A 21826-nucleotide genomic window follows, 5' to 3' on the forward strand; every position below is an offset into this window, starting at 1 on the left:
AAAAGCGATTGTTTTTTTTTTTACGCTTAAATTTGATTTACCAGGTTTTATTCTACTGTGTCGTTCTAGTTAGTAATATTGTCATCCGAACATTTTAGACTACGTACAGTCGATGTTTTGAACAAATATTTATTTTAACACAGGGTATAGTTATACCGTTATACCTGTCTTCAAATAGCGTACTGACGTCGCTTCCGTGTGACGACATCGCGTAATGATTTTCAGTAGCTCATCGACCCCGCGAGCAAGATCGCCCACTCTGCTAAAATCATCACCAACGTCCTGCAGAAATTTGTCAAGTAAGTGTTACTGGATGTTTTTCTAAAAATAATCATTTGTAGATTATGTGATGATGCACAAATGACAGATGATTATAAACTGACACATGTTCTCACTGTCTCAGCAATCCAAGCTGCACAGATATCATGGAGATTTACAGTGCTGTGGAGGAAATGGATGATGATGATGAAGTAAGTCTGGATAAATGAAGATTATTATTAGTATGACATTTGTTAGTTTTTAACGTACTGCTGTCAAAATACTACAGATTCGTAAGAATTTGTGACAACATTGTTAGCAGTATCAAGTAAAGGAATATTTGGTGTAACCTCTTCTCTCTGGGGCACTGATGTGTATTTCCTACGTTATTCCAGTCATCATGGAGAAGTTGCCACAGTTCTTCTGTGGATTTAGGCCATCTTCTGGATTCTCATGTAATCTGTTAGACTCTGACGTAGGAATCAGGGCTTCGAGGCTTGAGTTTGAATAAATTTGGGACCAGTCAGATGCCCGATCAGCCAATACTACAGCCTGATAAATATAAATATAAACATCCATTGGTAGGAATTGTGCTCACAGAAAACTGTCCAAAAAGGGAAAACATCATTTTAAAATGTAATTGTCACAGTCAAGTAATCCAAATTGGTGTGGTGTTTAGCACTGATGCCTCACAGCAAGAAGGTTCCGTGTTCAAATCATATGTGGAGTTTGCATGTTCTCCCTGTGTCTGTGTGGGTTCTCTCCTGGTACTTCCTCCCACTGTCCAAAGTCATGCTGGTTAGGTTCATTGGTGATTCTAAATTGGCCGTAGGTGTGCACGGTAGTGTGAATGGTTGTCTGTCTCTCTGTGTTAGTCCTGTGATAGACTGGAGACCCGTACAGGGTGTACCCCGCCTCTCGCCTGGTGACAGCTGGGATAGGCTCCAGCCTCCCCGCGGCCCTTCACAGGACGATCAGTTACAGAAAATGAATGAATGAAGTAATCCAAATTTAATTATTACTGTCTATAGGAAGAAGACACAGAGGCGCCATGCACATCTTCTGGACACAGGCTGCGGCAGGTAAATTGATACATACATATTACCGCTGTTACTCTCAGAGATGTGATTGTGATGTGAGAAAAAGAAAAAAAAAATCTTAAGAATTTGCTATAATGTCGCTATTGCATAAAAAATTTCTCCTATTTCTCTCAACATGCACAGCGCTCGGTAGAGGTGGTGCCGGACAGAGATGCCTGGAAGGAACAGTGCAAGATTCTGGTCAACTACATATTTGAGTGTGAGGACTCAGAACCATTCAGAGAGCTTGTGAATGCTCTGATCTACCCAGTAAGTTAGCACGTCACTCCGAGGCCATGTTTTGCGTGAGGAAACTTGTGTATTGAAAGTGGAAATCCTGTTATTGTGTCCAGGACTACTATGACATCATTGATACACCTATGGACTTTTGCACAGTGAAAAGGGCCCTGGAGGAAGACCGCTATGAAAACCCTATAGAGCTGTGCAAAGACACACGACTAATATTTGCCAATGCTAAAGCCTGCACCCCCAGCAAACGCTCCAAGGTAGGACATTATTAAAGTCGGTGGAGGAATGTTAATCTATTCAGGCATCTTCTGGGTTCAGTTTTTGAAGTTTAATATTTTTGCCTTCTTGTTTTATATTCTTTTTTTTTCTTCCTTAGCTTTACAAAGTGACCTTGCGGCTATCTGCCTTCTTCGAGGAGCAAATCAGAACAATCATATCCGAGTACAAAACTGCTGTTAAAAGCAGTGATAGGCTCCGCCGCAGTCAAAGGTTTCGCAAGAAAATGCTGGATCAGCCCTCTTCCACAACAAGGTCAGTTTGAGTTCTTATTCTTCCCCGCATCATTTATCATGCAATTTCCTTTAAAGCCTAGTTAGTTTCTGGCTAGAAGTCTCTATCTGCACTTGTAGTAAATAGTACAACTTTGTTAGGCTTTATTACGCGTTTCAGGTCATGACTTTCAGCAGGGCAATGCAACAATCAATCATGTACCTGGACATATACATATAGGTTCATATGATTGTACATCTCAATGTTACTTGTCTGGTAAAGAAATTGGAATCCTCTTTTTCTCAAGTCAAAAGAGGGCCGCAGTCAAAACTCAGGAAAAAGTGGAGCCAGCGTCAGTGACCAAATCTACCTCAGCCAAAGTGTCTGTTCCTGAGAGGGCCAGGAGGAGGAGTCATAGCTGCAGCTCAGGTCACAGCTCTTCAGAGGAAGACTCCAAAGCTGCTTCATCAACACCAGGTGGGAAAGAAAATTGGCCTGTCAGTAGGTTCTTTAATAGCTGTTGCATTGTGACTGTGCTAGCAGCAGAGAGGTACAGTTACAATGACAGTGTTTGCTTCAGAAAATGATTTCCTGATAGGAAAGGGCTTTTGAAGTCTGAGGATATAGCTTCCAGTTATAGACAAGTGATGTGACTTCTGTTTGTCATTTATTTGTGGTAAAAAACAAACAAACTGCAAAGCCACAAAGGGAAGTCTCAATCTCATGTCTCACTTGCTTTCCTAACTCTTGATTACATCTACATGTGTTCTTTTGGGGGTAAGATGCTAAATAAATGGAATGAAATGTATGAAAACTATGTATATTTCAGAGTCTGACAGCGAGAGTGAGGTGAGTGAGTCAGAGGAGGAGAAACGGCCAGGATCCTCAAGACACCATCAACGCAGACAAAAAGCAAGGGTTACAAGAGGCAACCGCGCCAAGCAAAGGAGCAAAGGTCAGGAACGAAGCAGTTTAATAGGAAAAAAATAGTTTGACTTCCTTAAGTTTTATATTAAAAAATATTATTGTTGCTAGTTGCAGAGAGCGACAGTGAAGAGGAGGAAGAGGAGGAGGAGTTTGACAGCGAAGGTGATGAGTCTTCAGATCGTCGTTATCCTAGCAGGAGTAATAACAGCAGGAGTACACGGCTGACCAGAAACAGTGCTGCTGGAGACAGAAAACGGACAGGTAATCTCTGTCGACTGACACTAGCCTCAAACCCAGTAAACCAACCAACCGGTCAGTAGGTTTAATCTTCATTCTGAATGGCTCGATTTCAGAGGGCAGGGCAGAGGTAAACGGGCACAGCAGCCGGTCGTCTCGCAGGGAGAGGCGTCGCCACCGGGACTCTGACAGAGCCACATCTCAGGGCTCTGACAGGGAAGAGGAAGTCACGGGTCTCTTCACACAATAAGCTGACTTATTTTTTCTTTCTGTGCAGATACTTTGTTCCAGGTGAATGGACACAGTGCAAAGTCTGAGAGCAACTCTGAGCAAGAGGGAACTGCAGAGGAGAGCTCTGAAGATGCTAAAGAGGAGGAGGAGGAGGAGGAGGAAGATCAGGCACCTGTGTCTCAGAAAACTTCACGAAGCACAGCAACCACTCCAGCCAGGAAAAAGAGGATTACAAGTGAGGAGGAAGAGGAGGCAGACGATGCTAAACGCCGGACCACACGACACAAACCTCCTGTAAGCTCAGATGAAGAGGACAAAGACCACAGTTCCCAGAAACACCCACACCAAAATGGAAGAAATGTGGAGGAAGCCATTCACAGGAACTCTAAGAAAAAAAGTAAAGTTTCACCGTCAAAAAGCCAAGACAAACAAAAATCTGCCTCAACTAATAAACTAGATGGTGCAGAGTCAGATGAACTCAGTGATTCTCCAAAGAGATCCAGCTCACAAAAGAAAAGGCTGAAAAAAGACAAACGGGAAGTAGAAAGCAATCACTCCAGCGACGGATTTGAGGGTGAGGCTACGAGGTCGACAAGAAGCAAGAGTAAATGTAAACGGCCTCGTGGCGCCAGCTCGGCTTCAGAGAGCTCTGAGCAGGAGTACAAACCCAAGAAGAAGTCGAGGAGGAAACGCTCCACCGGCTCATCAGACGAAGAGTCGGATAATTCATATAACACACCAGGCAGACGGCTGAGCCTCCGAGCCCTACCAAAAAAGAGATACATCAGCGACAACTCTTTCTCTGAGGAAGACTCTGCCTCTGTGAATCAGGGAAGACAGAGAAATGGTAACAAAACAGGCACAGAGTCTAAAGACGACAGGTATAATAAAAGAATGTCTAACAAAACCTCTTCCAGTGAAACCAGGAATCACCTGTCTTCCAAGAGAAAACGTATTTACACCTCAGACTCTGAAGATGCAGGAGGAGGAGGAGGAGGAGGAGGAGGAGGAGGAGGAAGATGTTGGCCGTTCAAGGAGGGCAAAGAAAACCGCGAGGCAGCCAAAACACAAACGAAAGGAAAGCTACAGCAGCAACAAACACAGTTCAGACTCTGAAAGCGAGCAGTCATCTTCAGCCTCTGAAATCTCAGCCAGCTCAGGGTCCCACAGCAGTCCAAAGAGGAGAAGTGCCAGCCGCCAGTTGAGGCAGCGCCGGCAGCGGGCTGCCTCAGAGGAGGAAGAGGGGGACAGTGACGAGTCTTACAGCAAACCACAGCGAAGGACGCGAGTGAACACCCGGAACCGAGGGAAGCGGACGGTAAATTATCATGACAGCGAGTGAAGGACTGGAGGCTGGAACTACAGGCGTTAGAGGAAAGATGGACATTAACTGGAGACCTTAGAGACACTTGATGGCCACGTTATGGTAGATTTGGCCAGCAGAGTAACCATTCTGGGGAATCTTGTCAGCTTGGGTGCTATCTAATATACCTCTGTTTAATCAAGCATATTGCTGGCTTGCACTAAGATACACTGTAATGAGGTATTTCATACACTAGTTTTGCATTAGAAACTCAGGGGTCAACTAAGTTTACTGTAGTCTCAGACATGCAGTTTTTTTTTTGAGCTAAGGTAAGGACGAGAAACAATTCCAGGTCGGCAGATGTCCAAGCACATTCACTGGGACAAAAACATGTTCAGACTTTACAGCACTCCTTTGTAAACCCACACACTTAATGCTTGACTGTATTGCGAGTTGATATGAGCCAAATGAACGAAAATGAGTTCTTTTTCTCATGCATTTCATTTTTTTCATTAGATTTGTGTTGTATTCTAGTGAATAGGTGTAAATATGTGATTGAGAATGAAACTGAACGGCTTGGCGATCAGTCAGTAGCAAAGCGTTTATTTAAATTTGACCTTTTTTTCCTTTTCTTTTTGTTTTGTTTCTTTTTTTATTTTTACACATTTAACTGCATTGTCTTGCCATATGTCACAAATTGGTACCTTTTTTTGCCAAGTACAAGTAACCAAAAGTACTTAATGCAAAATATTGTGATTTCTCATATTGGGAAGACCTGTTATTGTTGTCCTGTGTTACCTACTTTCAGTATTAAATTCTTTTTCAGAGTTGACTTAAAAACATTTTGCCAGTCACTTGGTTTTGTTTTGTTTATGGGGAGGTTTCTAAACACAGTCGCTTTATGACATTTTGCTTAATGTTTTTCGTACTACACCTTTAATAAACAGAATTCACAGGAAAATTATTAACGCAATGTGGTCGTGGAGTGCAATGAACTAGTTATTCCTAGCAATAAAGACTTCCTTTCAAAGTGTACTGTGTTTAATTTAATCATATGAAATCAAATAGAGTGCAGACTACTTGCTAATTTTCAATTAAAATACACCGTTTATGGGATAGGGTTAAAGGTAGTTCTGATTATACAATCATGTGAAATCAGAGTATAGATTTCCTATTTCTATTTCCAAGGAATTCATGTCAGGATAATTATTTTTTATACATGTGTTGAAAATTTGACACTCCCTCTCCGGGCAGATAACCATGAAAAATATTTAGAGGTTTTCCCAAAGGACAAAACGATTGATTTCTTCGTAGAACATTTACCAGCCATTTAATAATTTCAGATGATTAAAACCGATTGCTTTTTTTACGCTTAAATTTGATTTACCAGGTTTTATTCTATTGTCTAGTTCTAGTTAGTAATGTTGTCATCCGAACATTTTAGGCTACGTACAGTTGATGTTTTGAACAAATATTTATTTTAACACAGGGTATAGTTATGCAGTTATACCTGCTTTTATTCTGAAAGTGTCTTCAAATAACGTAGCGGCGTCGCTTCCGTGTGACGACATCACGTAATGATTTTCAGTAGCTCATCGCACTTTCGACACATTTGAATTATACAATTTAGTACTGTTATTGGTTGGCCGCACTAAAAAGTAGCAGGAATTCAAAAATGTAACTACGCCGTGTGTATTTTAATTTCTATGAATTGGGTATTCTTTGATATATGCACGTTATTGTGTTTTTCACGAAAGTACCACTGGCAAATGTCATTTAGATTTGCTTTGATAGCCAGTGTGCTAACATGTGAGTACTTGTGTATATTGTATGGACAAGTAAGCCTGACAAAGACAATGACAAATAGGTGGCGTTCCGTTTCCCCCGAATAGAAGAGGAAATATTGACGTTATCTCATTAACTTAATTACATTTTGGCTTTTGCTGGCAAGCTAACACCGAAGCTATATTTTAGCATGTCCTCTGTCATCCACTGTCAGCAACATTAGCCACATTAGCCTCAGTAGACATCAAGAGGGCATAACTTAGAGCAGACTTAGTACAACATGTCTGCGTGTAAAAGGTTGCTGTACCTCGTAAAGCACAGGATCTTGTGGACGCATATTCGGAGAAATGTCACAACATGGTCACCTGTTGGCGCTGCGTTCAATGCCAAACCTCACAGGAGGCTGGATCTGTTCGAGAAAAACGTGGTTTGTATTTGTCTTTCATGCTTTATTTAAGTTACAACACTGCAATACTGAAGTGTGCAGCCTCAGTGATATAATATGTGAACTGTGATGTGGTTGGTGGCGGTTTGGTATGAAATTCCCAGTAAGTGTGTCTGTGTGTGACCTGTGTTTTTAGGGTTTGTTTGGAGTACCAGAGCTCAGCTGTCCTGCAGGTTTCCAGATAGCCACCAAGGCAGCTCTGAAGAAGACGGAGCATCTGGTGGAAAAAGCTTGTTCTAGTTCTCCGGGAGCAGAGACAGTCGAATGCTTTGACCAGCTCTCAGATGGTTTGTGTAAAGTGGCTGATCTGGTGAGTTGAGCACCCAAAATCTACTATTAGTTTGAATAATAATAGAGCAAAATATTCTATAAAACCCCAAAATCTTCAACTAGTTTTCACTGGGGAGGAACAATCAGTGTTGTGGATGCTTGCAGTGCCGCAGAATATAATAGGATATCTATGATGTCAGAATATCTACTGATGCTGGCTCATCAGAGATACACTGATGAGTCACAACATTAAAACCACCAACCTTTGAAGTGAATGACACTGGTGATCTCATTATGATATAAGTTTCTCATTTGATACCTGGGTCCTAGCATTTATGTAGATGTTACTTTGACACCTTCCACACCTAAATGTCATTGACCAAGCACGTCCCCATGGCAACAGCAAGGAGGCGTTCCTTCCATCTTGGTGCCAAATGTTCCCGAAATAAGCGGCGCACCCAGCCAGCCATGTGACGCAAGAGATAATGTGATTGATCAGACCAGGTCACCTTCCTCCATTGCTCCGCGGTCCTGTTTTAATGCACACGTGACCATTGTAGCCACTTTCAGCACTAATGTGTGAGTACACCTTTCCACCAGACCCAGCATTAACTTGTTTTCAGCGATTTGAGCTACAGTAGCTTGTCAGTTAGATCAGATCACATGGGACAGCTGTCACTCCCCACATGCATCACCCGGCCTTGGCCTCCCATGACCCTGTCACGGCTTCACCGCTTTTCCTTCGATGGGCCATTTTTGATAGATACTTACCACTGCACCATCCAGTTGTCCATTTGTTCTGTTTCTAACATCAACTTCGAGGACAAAATGTTCACTCATTGCCTAATATATCCCACCCAAATGGGTGACCCACTGACTGATGCCATGGTAACGGGATAATCAGTGTTATTCACTTGATCAGTGACTTTGACCAGTTGGTTATAATGTTATGGCTGATCAGTTTATATTGGTGTCTCCATTTAACCAACAAGTAACTGAAGTATAGAAATGGAGAAGATATGTTTGAGCCAATGTAGAAATAGTTACACTGTTAGATTATTTGTCCACCAGGCGTATCTTCTTATAATAAAAGTTGATACATTTTTAAAAGTTAAGATCTCCATAATATCAACATTAACCTCAGAGATCCAGTGATCTATGTGCGTTTTCATTCATAGTCTATCTTCATCAGCTATAGCAATGATTGATCTGTAGTAACTGTGACTTAATAACTCAAATATTGTACGCTCCATACCTTCGGTGTTATATTTGTGGTATTTCTGTGACCCTGAAGTGTCTTCTTTGCCCTTTTACTTGGCTACCGTGTCATGATTAATTTGAGTTTTAACAATTTTCTCGATATGCAGGCAGACTTTGTAAAAATAGCCCATCCCGACCCAGCGTTTCGCGAGGCTGCAGAGAAGACCTGCATCGAAATCGGCACAGTAGTGGAGAAGTAAGAAGCACACTGATCACTGTGTTGTGACAAACAGGCCCAAGAGATTTTTGCTTCAGCTCTTGACAGATGTTTGGGTTTTCTGACTATGTTTCAGATTGAACACCAATGTTGAGCTATGCAAGAGCCTAAAGACTTTGCTGGACAGCCCGAATATTGTGGCTCAGCTTGACCCTGATACAAGGTAACTTTACTTCCTACTTAGTATCCTCAGTAGAAGCTGTTGAGACCACTGTGCATAAGGGTTTTTATTGTTTACCTCTTTCCTTAATGATATTAATGTCTAACAATGATATTTCCACAGTTTAATCTTTTATTTGTGCTTGCCTTCACAGACGAGTTGCAGAGTTGTTTATGTTCGACTTTGAGATCAGTGGAATTCATCTAGATGACAAACTGGTGAGTGGGTCAAAATATAGACGGTCTTTTCTGTTTCATAGTAGCCTCAAAAGACATGTATGTGCAAACAGACAGCATTTATGATCCCAACCCTTACACTGTAACATATTCTTCCCCTCTTCAGAGGAAAGAAGCTGTTGGCCTTCACGTGAAACTGCTGGACCTGAACAATGAGTTTCTGGCCGGCTCTCACATGCCCAACAGAATTGCAAAGTCTGTGATTCCAGAGCATCTTCACCTGCACTTTGCGAAAGAAGGAAGCTTCATTCAAGTTGGGGGATTACATGCAGATTCCCCTGATGACTTGGTACGTAAAAGATTTTAGTCCAACTCACTGGGACTCATCTCACTTGGCTCAGCAGGTGGCGCCTCTGCCCAGTCTTAGAGTTTAAGACAGAACAGAAGAGCAGTTTCAAGTTAGTAAAGAGGCATTGATGCCTTTCCTTTTTTATGTAAAATAAAATAAGTGCTTGCATTTTAAATTACTGTAGTTCAGTAGTAATCACTTCTAAAATTACAAACTTGAATTCATCTTCGTCTTACCTGTGTACACTGATTAGCTATAACATTCCAACCACTGACAGGTGAAGTGAATGACATTGGCCATCTTCTGAAAATGCAATGTTCTCCCGGGAAAGCTTTAGTCTGGCTAACTAGCTCGATCGATGGAAAGATTGACCGATAGAGTAGATTAGTAACAAATCAGACAAAATTTGAAAGCTGTGTAATTTGTTGAAGTACAGTTTAATTCAAATTAAAATGCCACAACATCTAATTATCCAAGGACCTCTCAACTAACCTGTAGCTGCTGATCAATGGATTTTGTTCCAGCCTTTTCAACTTGCTTATCTTAAAATGTAATATTGTAATACTCTCTTCCACATGTAGGTGCGAGAGATCGCCTACAGGATCTACCTCTACCCCAACGCAGATCTGATGAACTGTCTGGAAGAGCTGCTGAAGTGCAGATACAAACTGGCCCAACTGGTGGGCTACGAGTCCTATGGACACAGAGCCCTGAAGGGAACCATGGCCAAAACACCAGGTTAATGCATGTCTTTTCCTCAATGGTGCAGTTACACTGATCGGGCATAACATTATGACCACCTTCCTAATACTGTGTAGGTCTCCCTAGTGCCTCCAAAACAGTTGTGACCCATCAGAGAATGGACATGGGCCTTCTGAGGGTGTCCTGTGGTGTCTGGGAACAGAATGTTGTTAGTGGGGGCCTTTGGGTCCTATGGGTTGAGGGGAGGGGCCTCTGTGGATCATCCCACAGATACTTGTTCAGTTTGGGATCTAGTGAATCTGGAGGCCCAGTGTGTGTGTCTGTGTCAGGCTGCATCCTGCTGGGGATGGCTGCTGCCATCAAGGAGTGTCATTGCTATGGGGTGGGGGTGCCTGGTCTGGTCTAGGTGGGTGCTACATGTTTAAGTAACATCCACATGAATGCCATGTCCAAAAGTTTCCCAGCAGAACATTGTGTTGTCACAAGATGGTCAATGTTATTTACTTCTCCTGTCGGTGGTTTTAATGTTATGCCTGATTGGTGTATATCCCCGTTTGATGGAGAGTGTGGTAACTGATTCATTTGAAAGAATTAAAATCTGAATCTTCTTACCCTTTGCAGAGACGGTGATGAGCTTCCTTCAGCTGTTAACAGACAAGCTGTCAGGCAGGTACGATCGTCTCGTAACTGTTTTTGATTAAAAATGATGCAACCTTCAGATTGGCACCTGGGTTTTTATTATCATAGCCGTTTGTTTTATGTTGGCTTGTTTCCCTTAATAATTAATCAGTAGGTGGGTCATTTAACATTAAATGATTTCCAGATATCCAGTATTTAATTAAAGGAGTGACTCATGGATTTATTTACTCTGATCATGTGTGATAGTGATCTGTTTAGTTCTTGTCAAGTTTCCACTAGTGATTTATATTCAGAAAGGCCCCAGGCTTTTTGTGTTCCCGTTTTCATGTGAGTGTATTCTGTGTGCTCGGGATTCCTCAAACGGTCACAAAAATAAGCATGTCAGGTGGACCAGGAGACTAAATCACCCACGGGTATGAATGCGCTAGCCTGGCAGCCTGTCCAGGGTGCTTTCCCTGCCTTCAGCCAAATGCATGCTGGGATAGGCTCTGGCCCCCTTTGACCCTGAGTAGAGATAAGTGGGTAAAACCAGGAATGATCGCCTCCAGTCAGTTAGCTCATAACTTTGTTTTCTCTTTTTATCTCCCAGGACAGCAAAAGACTTCAAGATGATGAGAGACATGAAGAAGAAACTCAACCCCCGTAATTCTGTGAGTCTTTTTTTTTTTTTTTTTTTTTTTTTAACAGTGTATTCTGTACATACACAACGTTACGGTCAGTGTATGACAAAAATGAAAGATATTTCCCGTCATCATGTAATCACTATTAATGGCCTCAAGGTATAACATGATAAGCCTTAATGTAAATGTTTTTCATTCCCTATTTAGAGCCACTATAATTCAGTTTGGTCTTTTTTAAATTCCATGATGTCACATACAAATCAAAGGCTCTCTGCGATCTTACAGGAGCTAATGCCCTGGGATCATCCGTTCCTCAGTGGTGTCTTGCGTGCTGAAAGGTGAGTGCTTGGCTGTTACAAAACTTATTTTTCAGCCTGCTGTCATTTGATAAAGTCATCCTGATCCGTCTCTTTGTGACGGGTTTAGATGTTTGTAATTTCATATTGTACCACGGTGCTAGTTCTTATTGCGCCCCAGATCTTCCTCAGGTGTCAGCTGTTACAAAAGACGTTAAAGGAGAAGCATGGGAGTTGTCTGAAATGTTCTCTCTAACTCCTTTTTTTTTTCTGATTCAGGACAATATCTGGTGTTTTCTGCCAATTATTTTTCAGTTTGTGGATATTCTCTGAGTTTCTGTAGCAGCTGCGTTTTGGGGGAATTTATCTGTCAAGCTGCACCACAGTGTGTTTACGCCCAGCTTGGACTGAGTTCCAGTGAATTTAGCAGATAAAAGATTTTTTCCCTTTTTCTCTGGCTATGAGTTGATGTGTTACCTTGACACACCAGATGGTTTGTTAAAGAGCACCGTCAGAGAAGGCGTCCTTGAAAATTATTTGGAAAACGGCAGACACTTAAAAAAAGCAACTATCACATTATTAGATGAGCCGTATGTCCATCACCCGTTATCAACTTCAACCAATCACTTCGTTTCTTACTGTTGTCACACCTAGAACACGGTCACGGCTGAACAGTGACTGTTGTTCTGCAACAAGCTCACAGCTTGCAGCCTGGCTAGATTTATTCTTGTGTGATCTCACAAATGTCTCAAGAATCCAGCTGCCTTGCAAAGTCCCTCAGTTTTATGATAGAATTTGTGATCTTTGCATTATTCACCCTGGTAGCAGCTATGCTTCATATGATTGTTATTGGTGAGGTTTCTATTTTTATGACTTTCATACTTGTGATCAGGTGAAGTGAATGACATTGATCATCTTGTGAGATACAGTGTTCTGCTGGGAAACCTTTGGACCTGGCATTCATGTGAAAGGCCCCCACAAACAACATTCTGTTGCCAGACACCACAGGACACCCTCAGAAGGCCCATGTCCATTCTCTGATGAGTCACAATTGTTTTGGAGGCACAAGGGAGACCTACACAATATTAGGAAGGTGGTCATAATGTTATGTCTGATCGGTGTATATAGATGACGTCACCCATTGCTGAAGAGCAGTTTTGAAGCTCAGTTTGGTGGCTCCGGCTGTCGCCATATTGGCAGTGCTCCGACTGTTTCAGTTGCATGCAGAGGTGTTTTTATTCTCCATATCAGTTGAAACACGCCTCATAATAAAATCCAAATGATGTATTACCGGACTCATAATCTGATAAGAATTGAGTCTGGCAACAGCAGGCTAAACATGAGCTACAAATCCAACTTCCTATTGTTTTTCTCTGTTTTATAACACACCTGCTATGATATCTCGAATTGTTAGTGTGTTTTAAGAGTTGTCTGACATTAGTTAAAATAAAAATGAATCAAACAATATATTAATCAATAAATAGTAGCATGTTGCAGATCTTACCAATTGCTTTCTTTATGTTGTAACAGTCTAAATCTACATTGATGTTAACTGTACACTTTTTTTAAGGAAGGGAGTAATGGGGAAGGATTTCTGGCCCGACATGAACCAAGGTGTCAAGTGTCTCTCACTTCTGAAAGATGCCTATTCTTAATGAACTGCCCTTTCCATTCCCAGCACTCACCAGAAGACCAATAACTGGTTGGGCCAAATGTTGTGGTCAATTTTAAAGTAAATCTTTATTGCAGACGTTATGAGTCCCTCTGGCGTCTTTTGGGTTTAAGCAACGCTCAAATAGTGTGTTTAGATTGCTGCGTGTTGGCGAGTTTTCCCAGGCCTTTGACATCTCACTTCTATACGCGGCTTTCGGCAGGAGATTTCCCAAAACGTTGGGATGCACTAAAAGGCTTCTTCTGTCCTGTATTACACACTAGTTTAAAGACATGCATTTGTAGCTTTGCGAGGACATTCAGATACATAATGCATTTCCTGGCCACGTGTCCATAATGTGATGTTTACCTTATCACTCAAATTAATTCTTAACTTTCATACAGCCCTCGATTGTGTGGCAGAAACGAGGACCAGACAGTCCCCCCCCCCCCCCGAGTTCTAAAACTTAAACTGGTCCTTCCTCACACAGTAATTTTGTTTTTATCTCTGCTTTCCCATGAGGAACAATCTGAGCTGGAGGGTGTCCAGACCATATTGAAATGAGGTATAGATAGGGTGTATGTGGTTAACAGAACTGGTAGCAGCGCTCAGCGGTCGTCTGTTATTCATCACTGATAATACGCCGAGCTAAACCGCTGTTTTGTGGTCTTTTTCTAAAATGCCTTACAAGCAGCATGAATGGATCCATTTGAAACGGCATGTGAAACAACCCCATCAACCCTGAGGCCTTGCAGGCTCGTGGCCCTGTTCTAAAAGTTCAAATCGCATGTATGTAACAGTCAGGGGGGGTTTAGCCAGACTGCCAAGTAATCTGCAGCCCAGCACATACAGAAATATCACTTGTTTCAAAGTGGGTGGTCATTGTCTTTCTTTTTTAAATCTGGCCTCAGTTCAACAATGAAAAGGGACCCTCCAAATAAGCTTTCAGTATAAAATGTTAGAGTGCACAGTCTGGCCGAAAAGAATTTTTAAATCACATGTCAGTGAGAGTGTCAGAGTGGCAAATCTTAACATGGTTGGTAGTAAAAGTATATCAGTGGAGCTCCTTGCTCATTAAAGGATGAAGATACTGGAGATTCAAAGTGTCTGCTTCTTTCATTTCTACCTTCAGGTACAACATTGAGCCCAGTTTGTACAGTCCCTACTTTTCTCTTGGCTCCTGCATGGAGGGTTTGAACAACCTCTTCTCTCAGCTGTACGGTGTCTCCCTCATGTCTGAACATCCCAGCGCAGGAGAGGTGTGGAGCGAGGATGTCCGCAAACTGGTACGCCTTATTAAAAGTTCAAAAAAAGTCTGTGTCATGCCTTGCTTTGAAGCAAATACAGTTTGTAAAGGGTTTTAAATACTGCTTGTGAGTTTAATGTCTGATTACGCGTGTGTCTCCAGGCTGTGGTGCATGAGACGGAGGGATTACTGGGATATATTTACTGTGACTTTTTCCACCGATCAGATAAACCCCATCAGGTATGTACACACACACACTCATCTGATTTTATATTGTTTAGTTTTCACATTCTCAGCTTGATTCCTTCGTTTATAATCAGGGATTGCCGTATTTTAAAATCCCCATCAGATCAAATTTGATTTTAACTGCGTGTCTTGCACTATAAGTCACCTATACACCAGTATCTGGCCCAACAGAGAAAATAAAATGACTCCAATTTAATTGAGTTTGTAATTTTCTGCAAAACAATTCACTAATGTTGATGACTCATCCTGCACTCAGGGGCGTCTGCTAATTATGCGTCCAATGAAATGTTTTCTAGAGGCCCATAAACATACTGAAACTGTTTCATGGGAGCTTCAATATTAATGAATGGATCGTGACTTATTTCCTGAAATGATTCAATTTCCATTCACAACGTTCTATTCTGTTCAATTCATTTTGAGACACTTCAGTTTCCAAACAAATGGTTCCTGAGATTTGTGACACTTTCCCAACATTTTACCTTTACTTGGCACATCCTGCATATTGCTTTGCTTTTGTCCAGTTCTTCTCTGTCATCATACTTTTTAAATCCAAGATGCTGCCACACATCAGCTTTCAGGAGTGACGGTGCTGTTGTTCCAGCTTCCATCACAGACTGACATTGTTGCGCAGTCTTACGTGGCTAGTCATACAAAACCAGCCTCAGACACTGCAGAGGGATTTCATTTTTAAACCCAGCCTTGTCCAAAATTATTTTTTATTACTTAATTTTTCCCAATGCAGTTGTTCTTTATCAGGCTGCAAATGTTAATTTTTTGTGGAGTAATGATCATTACAAGTCAGAACACAAAAGAAAAGGGACAGTCGGTGTTCTGTTTTTAGACTTTATCCGCGTCTGCCCTCACCTCTCCCTCCTCTCCCTCCTTTTCGTCCCAGGACTGTCATTTCACCATCCGAGGTGGCCGCTGGTGCCAGGAAACAGGCCAGTACCAGCTACCAGTTGTGGTGCTGATGCTGAGTCTGCCTCACCCCACCAAGAGCGCCCCCACCCTGCTCACTCCCGGCATGATGGAGAACCTCTTCCATGAGATGGGACATGCCATGCACTCCATGCTGGGACGCACTCGCTACCAGCATGTGACAGGTGCTGTGTGAACCGACACCCACTGAACACAATAGAAACTGTGCATATTAAAAGCATTTCTCTCCATATGTTCTTAAAATAAGTCTCTGCAGTAGAGCCAGGATTGCCTTGCAGATTATGTGAAGTAATAACAAAGCAGTAGCAAGAGAAGTGATCGATGTTTTACGTTTTATGAGCTATTTATCTGTGAATGATGGCTGTGCAACTCCAATTGTCACAAGCTACAATTACGTTGTTTGGTGCAGACCTCTAGGTTATTCATTACAGTGTGGTGAATTGAGAATGGAAGGTAAATCCGATTAAGTGCAAGCCCCCGGGGAGAGGTTTAGATGATATCGGCCTTTAAAACTGTCATTTGACACTGTTTGACCTGTCAGATAAAGTTGATGGATACCTTTGCAATTGCTTCAAGATCCCAGAAGTATTTATCTTCGCCTAATAACAGTATCCGTGAACTCGACTCGAGGCTCTTTCCTTAGTGGACATGATGTTTACACCTGTTTAGACGTGCTACTTAAATTCAGGTTGGGAATAAAAGTTTGTGACAGTTGCATAATGAGTAATTTAACACGGCTCTGCTCACCACTATAAACACCTCCTTTTTTACTAGTGTTTCACTTTCTATCACTTGTCATTATATGTAATTTATATGGAAGATAAAATGATATATAAAAAAAAAAAAAGATTCCTGACTGTGGTTTGGTCTGAGGTACAAAGATCAGATGTTGTCCATATGAGTCAGACCTTCCTTTGTGTTCTTCTCTTGTTTCTCCTCTAGGAACCAGGTGTGCGACTGACTTTGCTGAAGTCCCCTCCATCCTCATGGAGTACTTTGCCACAGACTACCGAGTCATCAGCCAGTTTGCGCGTCATTACGAGACCGGACAGGTATGTCTAAACCCTCAAAATGAACATCAATGTGTAGGGAGAGTTGTAATTAAAAAGTGTTGCTCAGTGAGATGAATACGTTGAACTACTCTCGGGTTTACCATCTCTGTGTCATTTCCTCTTCAGCCCCTGCCTGAGAGCATGGTGGCTCGTCTGTGTGAGTCAAAGAAGGTGTGTGGGGCGGCAGACACCCAGCTGCAGGTAAAGTTACCAAAGTATTCATCACTTTTCAAAGAGCACACAGCTGCAGGAACGCTTTCAAACTCACGTCACCTAGTTGGTGATGTCTGTTTCGTGGCAGTACGCTAAATGTTCGGAAGAAGTTTTTATTTAGGAGTGTAACTCTCTCCGCTAAGAAGATGGAATGACAAGTAAGATAAACACTTAAAGAAGTCATGAAGAAAGCTGAAGACCTGATGTTGTCATAATGAACATCCCTTTATGTAGGAATGCCTTCCGTCTCCATGAAACCACTAGTGGAGTGTTATTTGTTTCTGCATATTTACATGTTTCCTGTGAAAACAATGCTAGTGAGTTCTAAGTGCGTTCAAGCCGAGAGCTGAAAGCAGCAGCAGTGAAGGAGACACAGGGCGAGGGAGGAGATTACAATTTGAGAAAACGTTTAATTGAATGCAGAATTAGTGCACGCCCCCTAGTGCAGGATGAGTTGTCAACATTTTGAAATAGTTTTCTAGGTAATACCATTAAAAATACCTACAGAACAAACTTTTTATCATTGATTGGTCAGATACTGGCGTATAGGTGGTTTATAGTACAAGACATATCATATAAAAAATACTTTATCAATAACAAATTGGGTTTCTTGAGGCTTTTAATGATGACCTTTTTGCTGTAAAACTACTGTGTCCCTTTTCCTTGATGACAGCATTCTGCTTATGGTTCGTGAGTCTTTTCACAAACTAAAACAAATTCATCAGAATCACAACATGAACAGCAGCCCTAAAGGTGTCTACCTTTGATTTAGTGTTGATGATAAATACAAAATCTGTTATTTGCCCTGCTCAACTCTGTTACTGCAGTTTGAATCCTTCTTTTCTTTCCTTTGTTGGGCATGTTTAAATGACTGATCCTGTGTTTTTATTCGTCGTGGAAAGGTCTTCTATGCAGTCTTGGACCAGATCTACCACAGCAAACCTCAGAAGCGCTCCACCACAGAAATCCTGAAGGACATGCAGCAGAAATTCTACGGCTTGCCTTACACGCCCAATACGGTACGTCCAAGCCGCCTCTGTCACACAGTGTCTTTGATTTGTGTTCTTTTCAGGATGTATTGTATCTTGGAGACTTGGAGTGTGATGATAATTTGGGGTTCTGTGCATGATCCTCTGAGGAAACTCCTTTCTCTGCTCAGTTGATCACAGCACTGGCTTTCTGTTACCCTTTCCCTTTATTCTTCCCTCTCTTTTTTCCCCTTCTTCTCGTTCTCTCTGGTTTTATATCTTTTACCCAGGCATAACAGTATTTAAGGGATTAAAGCCTTTTTGAAGCCCTGCTAAAATAACAAAGCAGAGGTAGACTTTAAATGAGTTCTCCCAGGGGGAAATATTTGAAACTCTTCCTCCCGGCCCTGTAATGAAAAAAGAAAAAGGAGGGGAAAAAAAGCATTCTATTTCTCCCACTTTTGCAGCTGTGGGCAAGGAGAAGAGGCCAGGAGGCAGAAAGGAATCAAAAACCCAGTCATAACGTAGCCAGGAATGGCCTTCACACAGCATTTACCCTGAGCTATAATTATGTGGGGTGCCGTCAGGAATAGAGATTACAGGACTGCTTCATATTCTCCCAAACGTCAAGCGCCCGGCCAGCGTTTCTCCTTCCACTCTTCTACTTGTAGCTGCCTCTCCAGAGGTCGTGGTTTATGTTATATAGTTTCCCACTGTCGCAGTCATTTCTCTTCAGCTTTTCGAACCGCACTGAAAGCTCTAACAGACACTCTGCCTCCGTGTGCACAGCCTACCGCAGCAAGATCGCTTTCCCCGTTTGAATCGAGGGTGGTTGCGGTGCTCCAGCGTCGGACCACGATTGCATCAGAGCAAGTGAAAACAGATTTGTTTAGATCCTTCTGTGACAACCTTTTTGCATTTTAAATCTGAATCCGCCTCACTGTCCTCATGGAAACACGGCTCGGGAAAAGTTTGCACTGGAAAGTGAACATTTGAGTGGCTAATAGGTTATGGAGAGCCACAGATTATAAACATGAGGGTGATGCTGACATGTGTATAGTTTATAGAGCGGGGCTATCAGTTCCCTCTGTGTACAGAGGGAGAGGATCAGCTGTGAGTAACATAGAACACATGCTCACCCTTGAGCCGAAGATAATATTTGGAAATAAATGGCAGAAAGCGAGATGTTCTGCTCACTCTGTTGACATTTCTCTAATCGGTGATTCTTGGCCTTCATGCTTATGTGTTTATTCCTCTTTTCATGGATGAGCTGCACTTTGAAATGTGTTTAGTACACAACAGTTTGTGGTGTTCCACATTATTCTGTAAAAATGTTGCACCGTCAGCAAAACAAGAATTGAGTAAAAATGTCTTTTATCTCTGGAACAAGAGAAGCAAAGTGAAAAGCCTGAGCTTACTTTGTCTCCTTTGTATGTAAGGATCAAAAGGATATCTTGCTGACATGTGACCCACTTGCACTCTCTTAGCAAAGTCGACATTAATCATTTCATGTGAGGCACAGGGATTGAAAACAAAGGGAAGCTTGGAAGTCTGAAAATCATTTCCATGGCGCGTTGTGATGAGCGCTTAAAGCGTCTTGTCAACGACCGAGACATCACACCAAACAGTTCATCAGTGGCTGCTTATTTGGCACCAAAACATCAGCCGCCATAAGCCACAGAAGAAATACAGTGGAATCAAAGAGCCTTCAAATGAAAGGCAGGCTCTGACATAGGATTAAAAGTTGAATCAAATCAAATGAAAACAAAACAGCTCAGTCAGTTGTGTTTGTGTGCATTATCACGTTCACTTGTTTGTTGTGCAGTTTTCGATTTCATATTAATTAGACTAAACATCTAAAATAGACTTCCACGGGACGTTAACTGCTACTGCTGACGGAACCTCAGCCAACTTTCTCTTGGCCATAGTCTTGTGAGCCATGGCTCCTCTCAGGAGGGCTATTTACTTTTATTAAAGTCTCTACATCCCAGAAGAGTCTTGTCAAGTTGACACTTTGGAGTGTTTGAATGCTGTAGCTTGAGCCAGGCTAGATGAGACTACAGAGCTCTCGTCCACAACGACAGTGAAGTTGAACAACTTTTATTTTGAGCATTCAAACAACTGTTTTAAAGTTTGTAAAACTTTATCATCCATTATCCATCCATTTATCATAGTTTGTATATACACAGTTTTGGATTGGTTTTTGAGACATTAAACAACATTATAACCTTAACAAGACTGGAATAATGTGTTCACTGTAACTGACTTTTGATAATTTTTTCATAATAGACATTTATACTCTGGTCTCCCTTTTAAAAGAAGAAGTCAGTGTCCACAGGACTGAAGCTGCTCTAGTCTGTTTTAGATTAACAATGGATCACATGACTGTGTAATGCTGCTAAAGGGTCATTTGTTTTAATAAACACGTTACTGCTGTCGGTTTTCAGCATCCTACTAACCTGGTCCATGTTGAAAAATGACATTTTTCATATCATTCACATCATTTCCTTCCACAACTGACCTATATTGTCATAGGGGAAACACTGGAGACTGAGGCAGCTAATCTCCCATTCCTGTTTGTGCTTTTGTCTTGGCTGCTGCAAAAGATTTGCCTTAATTAGATTTTTTTTTAAAAAAACATTTTACCTGAGAAACTCTTGTGTGTGTGTGGGCTTCTCAACAGAAACACATATGGTATAGCTTGCATTGTTGCCGTGACTCCAGAGAACTATTTGATCAATGCTAGTGCTGGTGCTGTTTGAGAGACGGTATATGCGTAACACCTCCTTTTCGCAGCATATTTCACTTTGTGCAGATACAACAATCAGTAAATCCAACGAAAATATTGGAGTGGGTGACCTTTTTTTTTTCTTTTTTTTTACTGGCAACTTTTTTTTTTGTCCAGGCAGTGTATATCGCCCTGCCATATTTACAGTATACTTCTAGTACAAGGCATTTTCTTCACTGGATGTTTTAGCCTTGGTCTGCAAATATTAAAGTCACTATAATCTTCAAGGACAGGGAAATGTACCAGGATTTTCTACTGAAAGTCACGGCATAAATTCACTTTTATTTATATAGCTACAATAATAATCCAGTTTTTCTCAAGATGCTCTACAGACGCCAAACCCCGAAACCTCCAGAGCAAGCATTAAGGAAAAACTTCCTTTGAAGAGAGAGAAACCTTGAGCACAATCCAGCTCACATGGGGGGATCTGTGTCTAGTTGAGGCCAGCTGAGTAGAGGGAGGGAGAGATGAGAAAAATAAAGAGGGAGGTTGGACAGAAGAGAAGCAGGCAGATGAATTCGTACATCTGGATAAATATGAATACAAGCATAATATAAACAAGATTAAATGATACAGATTTTTCAGTTTTACTTTTGCTCTAATCCAAGGAGGAAAAAGGCTAAACCCTCAGCTGCTGATGCTCAGGCCCAAGACATCTTGATTCTTTACACTACGAAAAGCACAGGTGTATTAATGTGGCTCAGTTCCATTCAGTGTCGTTGGAAGTAATGCCTAAAAGCAGGACCTCTCCTACGTTTAATACAGTCATTGTTCATACTCCTTAATACACTACCTGCCTAGAAAAAGCAATCAGAAAAAGACTAGATGAGCCATGTTACACACACTGTCTTACAGATGCAAGGAATGCTAAAAACATTTCAAGGTAGCACAAACTGTAATGTGAGGAGAACCAATCTAAATACGTTTGTTGCCTTCATCCTTAAATTCATATTTGTAGTTGGAGTTTAAACCATTAACAAGTTTTCTTTCCTCTGCAGGTGTAGGGTGGCGTCTGCAGTCTGTTGTGATTT

General features: G+C 41.7%; 3 protein-coding genes across 4 annotated transcripts in view; all 3 read left to right on the forward strand.

Annotated features, from left to right (window-relative positions):
- The first annotated feature begins 150 nt into the window (after positions 1-150).
- On the forward strand, positions 151-1869 carry LOC311498573 (bromodomain and WD repeat-containing protein 3-like). Its single transcript, XM_084559229.1, has 3 exons — positions 151-470; positions 1290-1340; positions 1482-1869. The coding sequence occupies exons 1-3, from the start codon at positions 426-428 to the stop codon at positions 1614-1616; spliced, it is 231 nt and encodes a 76-aa protein (XP_084415355.1). The 5' UTR covers positions 151-425; the 3' UTR covers positions 1617-1869.
- LOC311497752 (uncharacterized protein) lies at positions 1718-3536 on the forward strand (the record flags this gene model as incomplete). The annotated part of the gene is made up of 6 exons (XM_084558124.1): positions 1718-1843; positions 1963-2050; positions 2256-2552; positions 2905-3030; positions 3111-3263; positions 3356-3536. The coding sequence occupies 6 exons, from the start codon at positions 1718-1720 to the stop codon at positions 3487-3489; spliced, it is 924 nt and encodes a 307-aa protein (XP_084414250.1). The 3' UTR covers positions 3490-3536.
- Positions 3537-6487: 2951 nt separating this feature from the next.
- The window catches only part of LOC311498571 (mitochondrial intermediate peptidase-like), a 30033-nt gene continuing 14694 nt past the window's right edge, over positions 6488-21826 (forward strand). Inside the window, exons 1-16 of one of the 2 annotated variants that reach the window (XM_084559226.1) lie at positions 6488-6985; positions 7140-7313; positions 8641-8729; positions 8827-8913; positions 9065-9128; positions 9253-9435; positions 10017-10173; positions 10759-10807; positions 11366-11426; positions 11604-11734; positions 14476-14629; positions 14752-14829; positions 15731-15938; positions 16717-16826; positions 16953-17027; positions 17942-18058. In XM_084559226.1, the coding sequence (XP_084415352.1) occupies positions 6839-6985; positions 7140-7313; positions 8641-8729; positions 8827-8913; positions 9065-9128; positions 9253-9435; positions 10017-10173; positions 10759-10807; positions 11366-11426; positions 11604-11734; positions 14476-14629; positions 14752-14829; positions 15731-15938; positions 16717-16826; positions 16953-17027; positions 17942-18058 (1884 nt within the window). In that variant the 5' untranslated portion in view covers positions 6488-6838. The remainder of the gene's footprint in view (positions 6986-7139; positions 7314-8640; positions 8730-8826; positions 8914-9064; positions 9129-9252; positions 9436-10016; positions 10174-10758; positions 10808-11365; positions 11427-11603; positions 11735-14475; positions 14630-14751; positions 14830-15730; positions 15939-16716; positions 16827-16952; positions 17028-17941; positions 18059-21826) is intronic. The other variant, XM_084559227.1, reaches the window with a different exon arrangement.

The sequence above is a fragment of the Chelon labrosus genome, assembly GCF_963514085.1.
Source record: "Chelon labrosus genome assembly, chromosome: 13".
NCBI lineage: Eukaryota > Metazoa > Chordata > Actinopteri > Mugiliformes > Mugilidae > Chelon > Chelon labrosus.

Bases quoted from the DNA above. Each gene is read 5' to 3' on its own strand.
- LOC311498573 (XM_084559229.1), top strand. From the start codon at position 426: ATGGAGATTTACAGTGCTGTGGAGGAAATGGATGATGATGATGAA. The intron at 471-1,289 runs GTAAGTCTGGAT...TACTGTCTATAG, and splicing joins AAATGGATGATGATGATGAA to GAAGAAGACACAGAGGCGCC. The intron at 1,341-1,481 runs GTAAATTGATAC...CAACATGCACAG, and splicing joins CTGGACACAGGCTGCGGCAG to CGCTCGGTAGAGGTGGTGCC.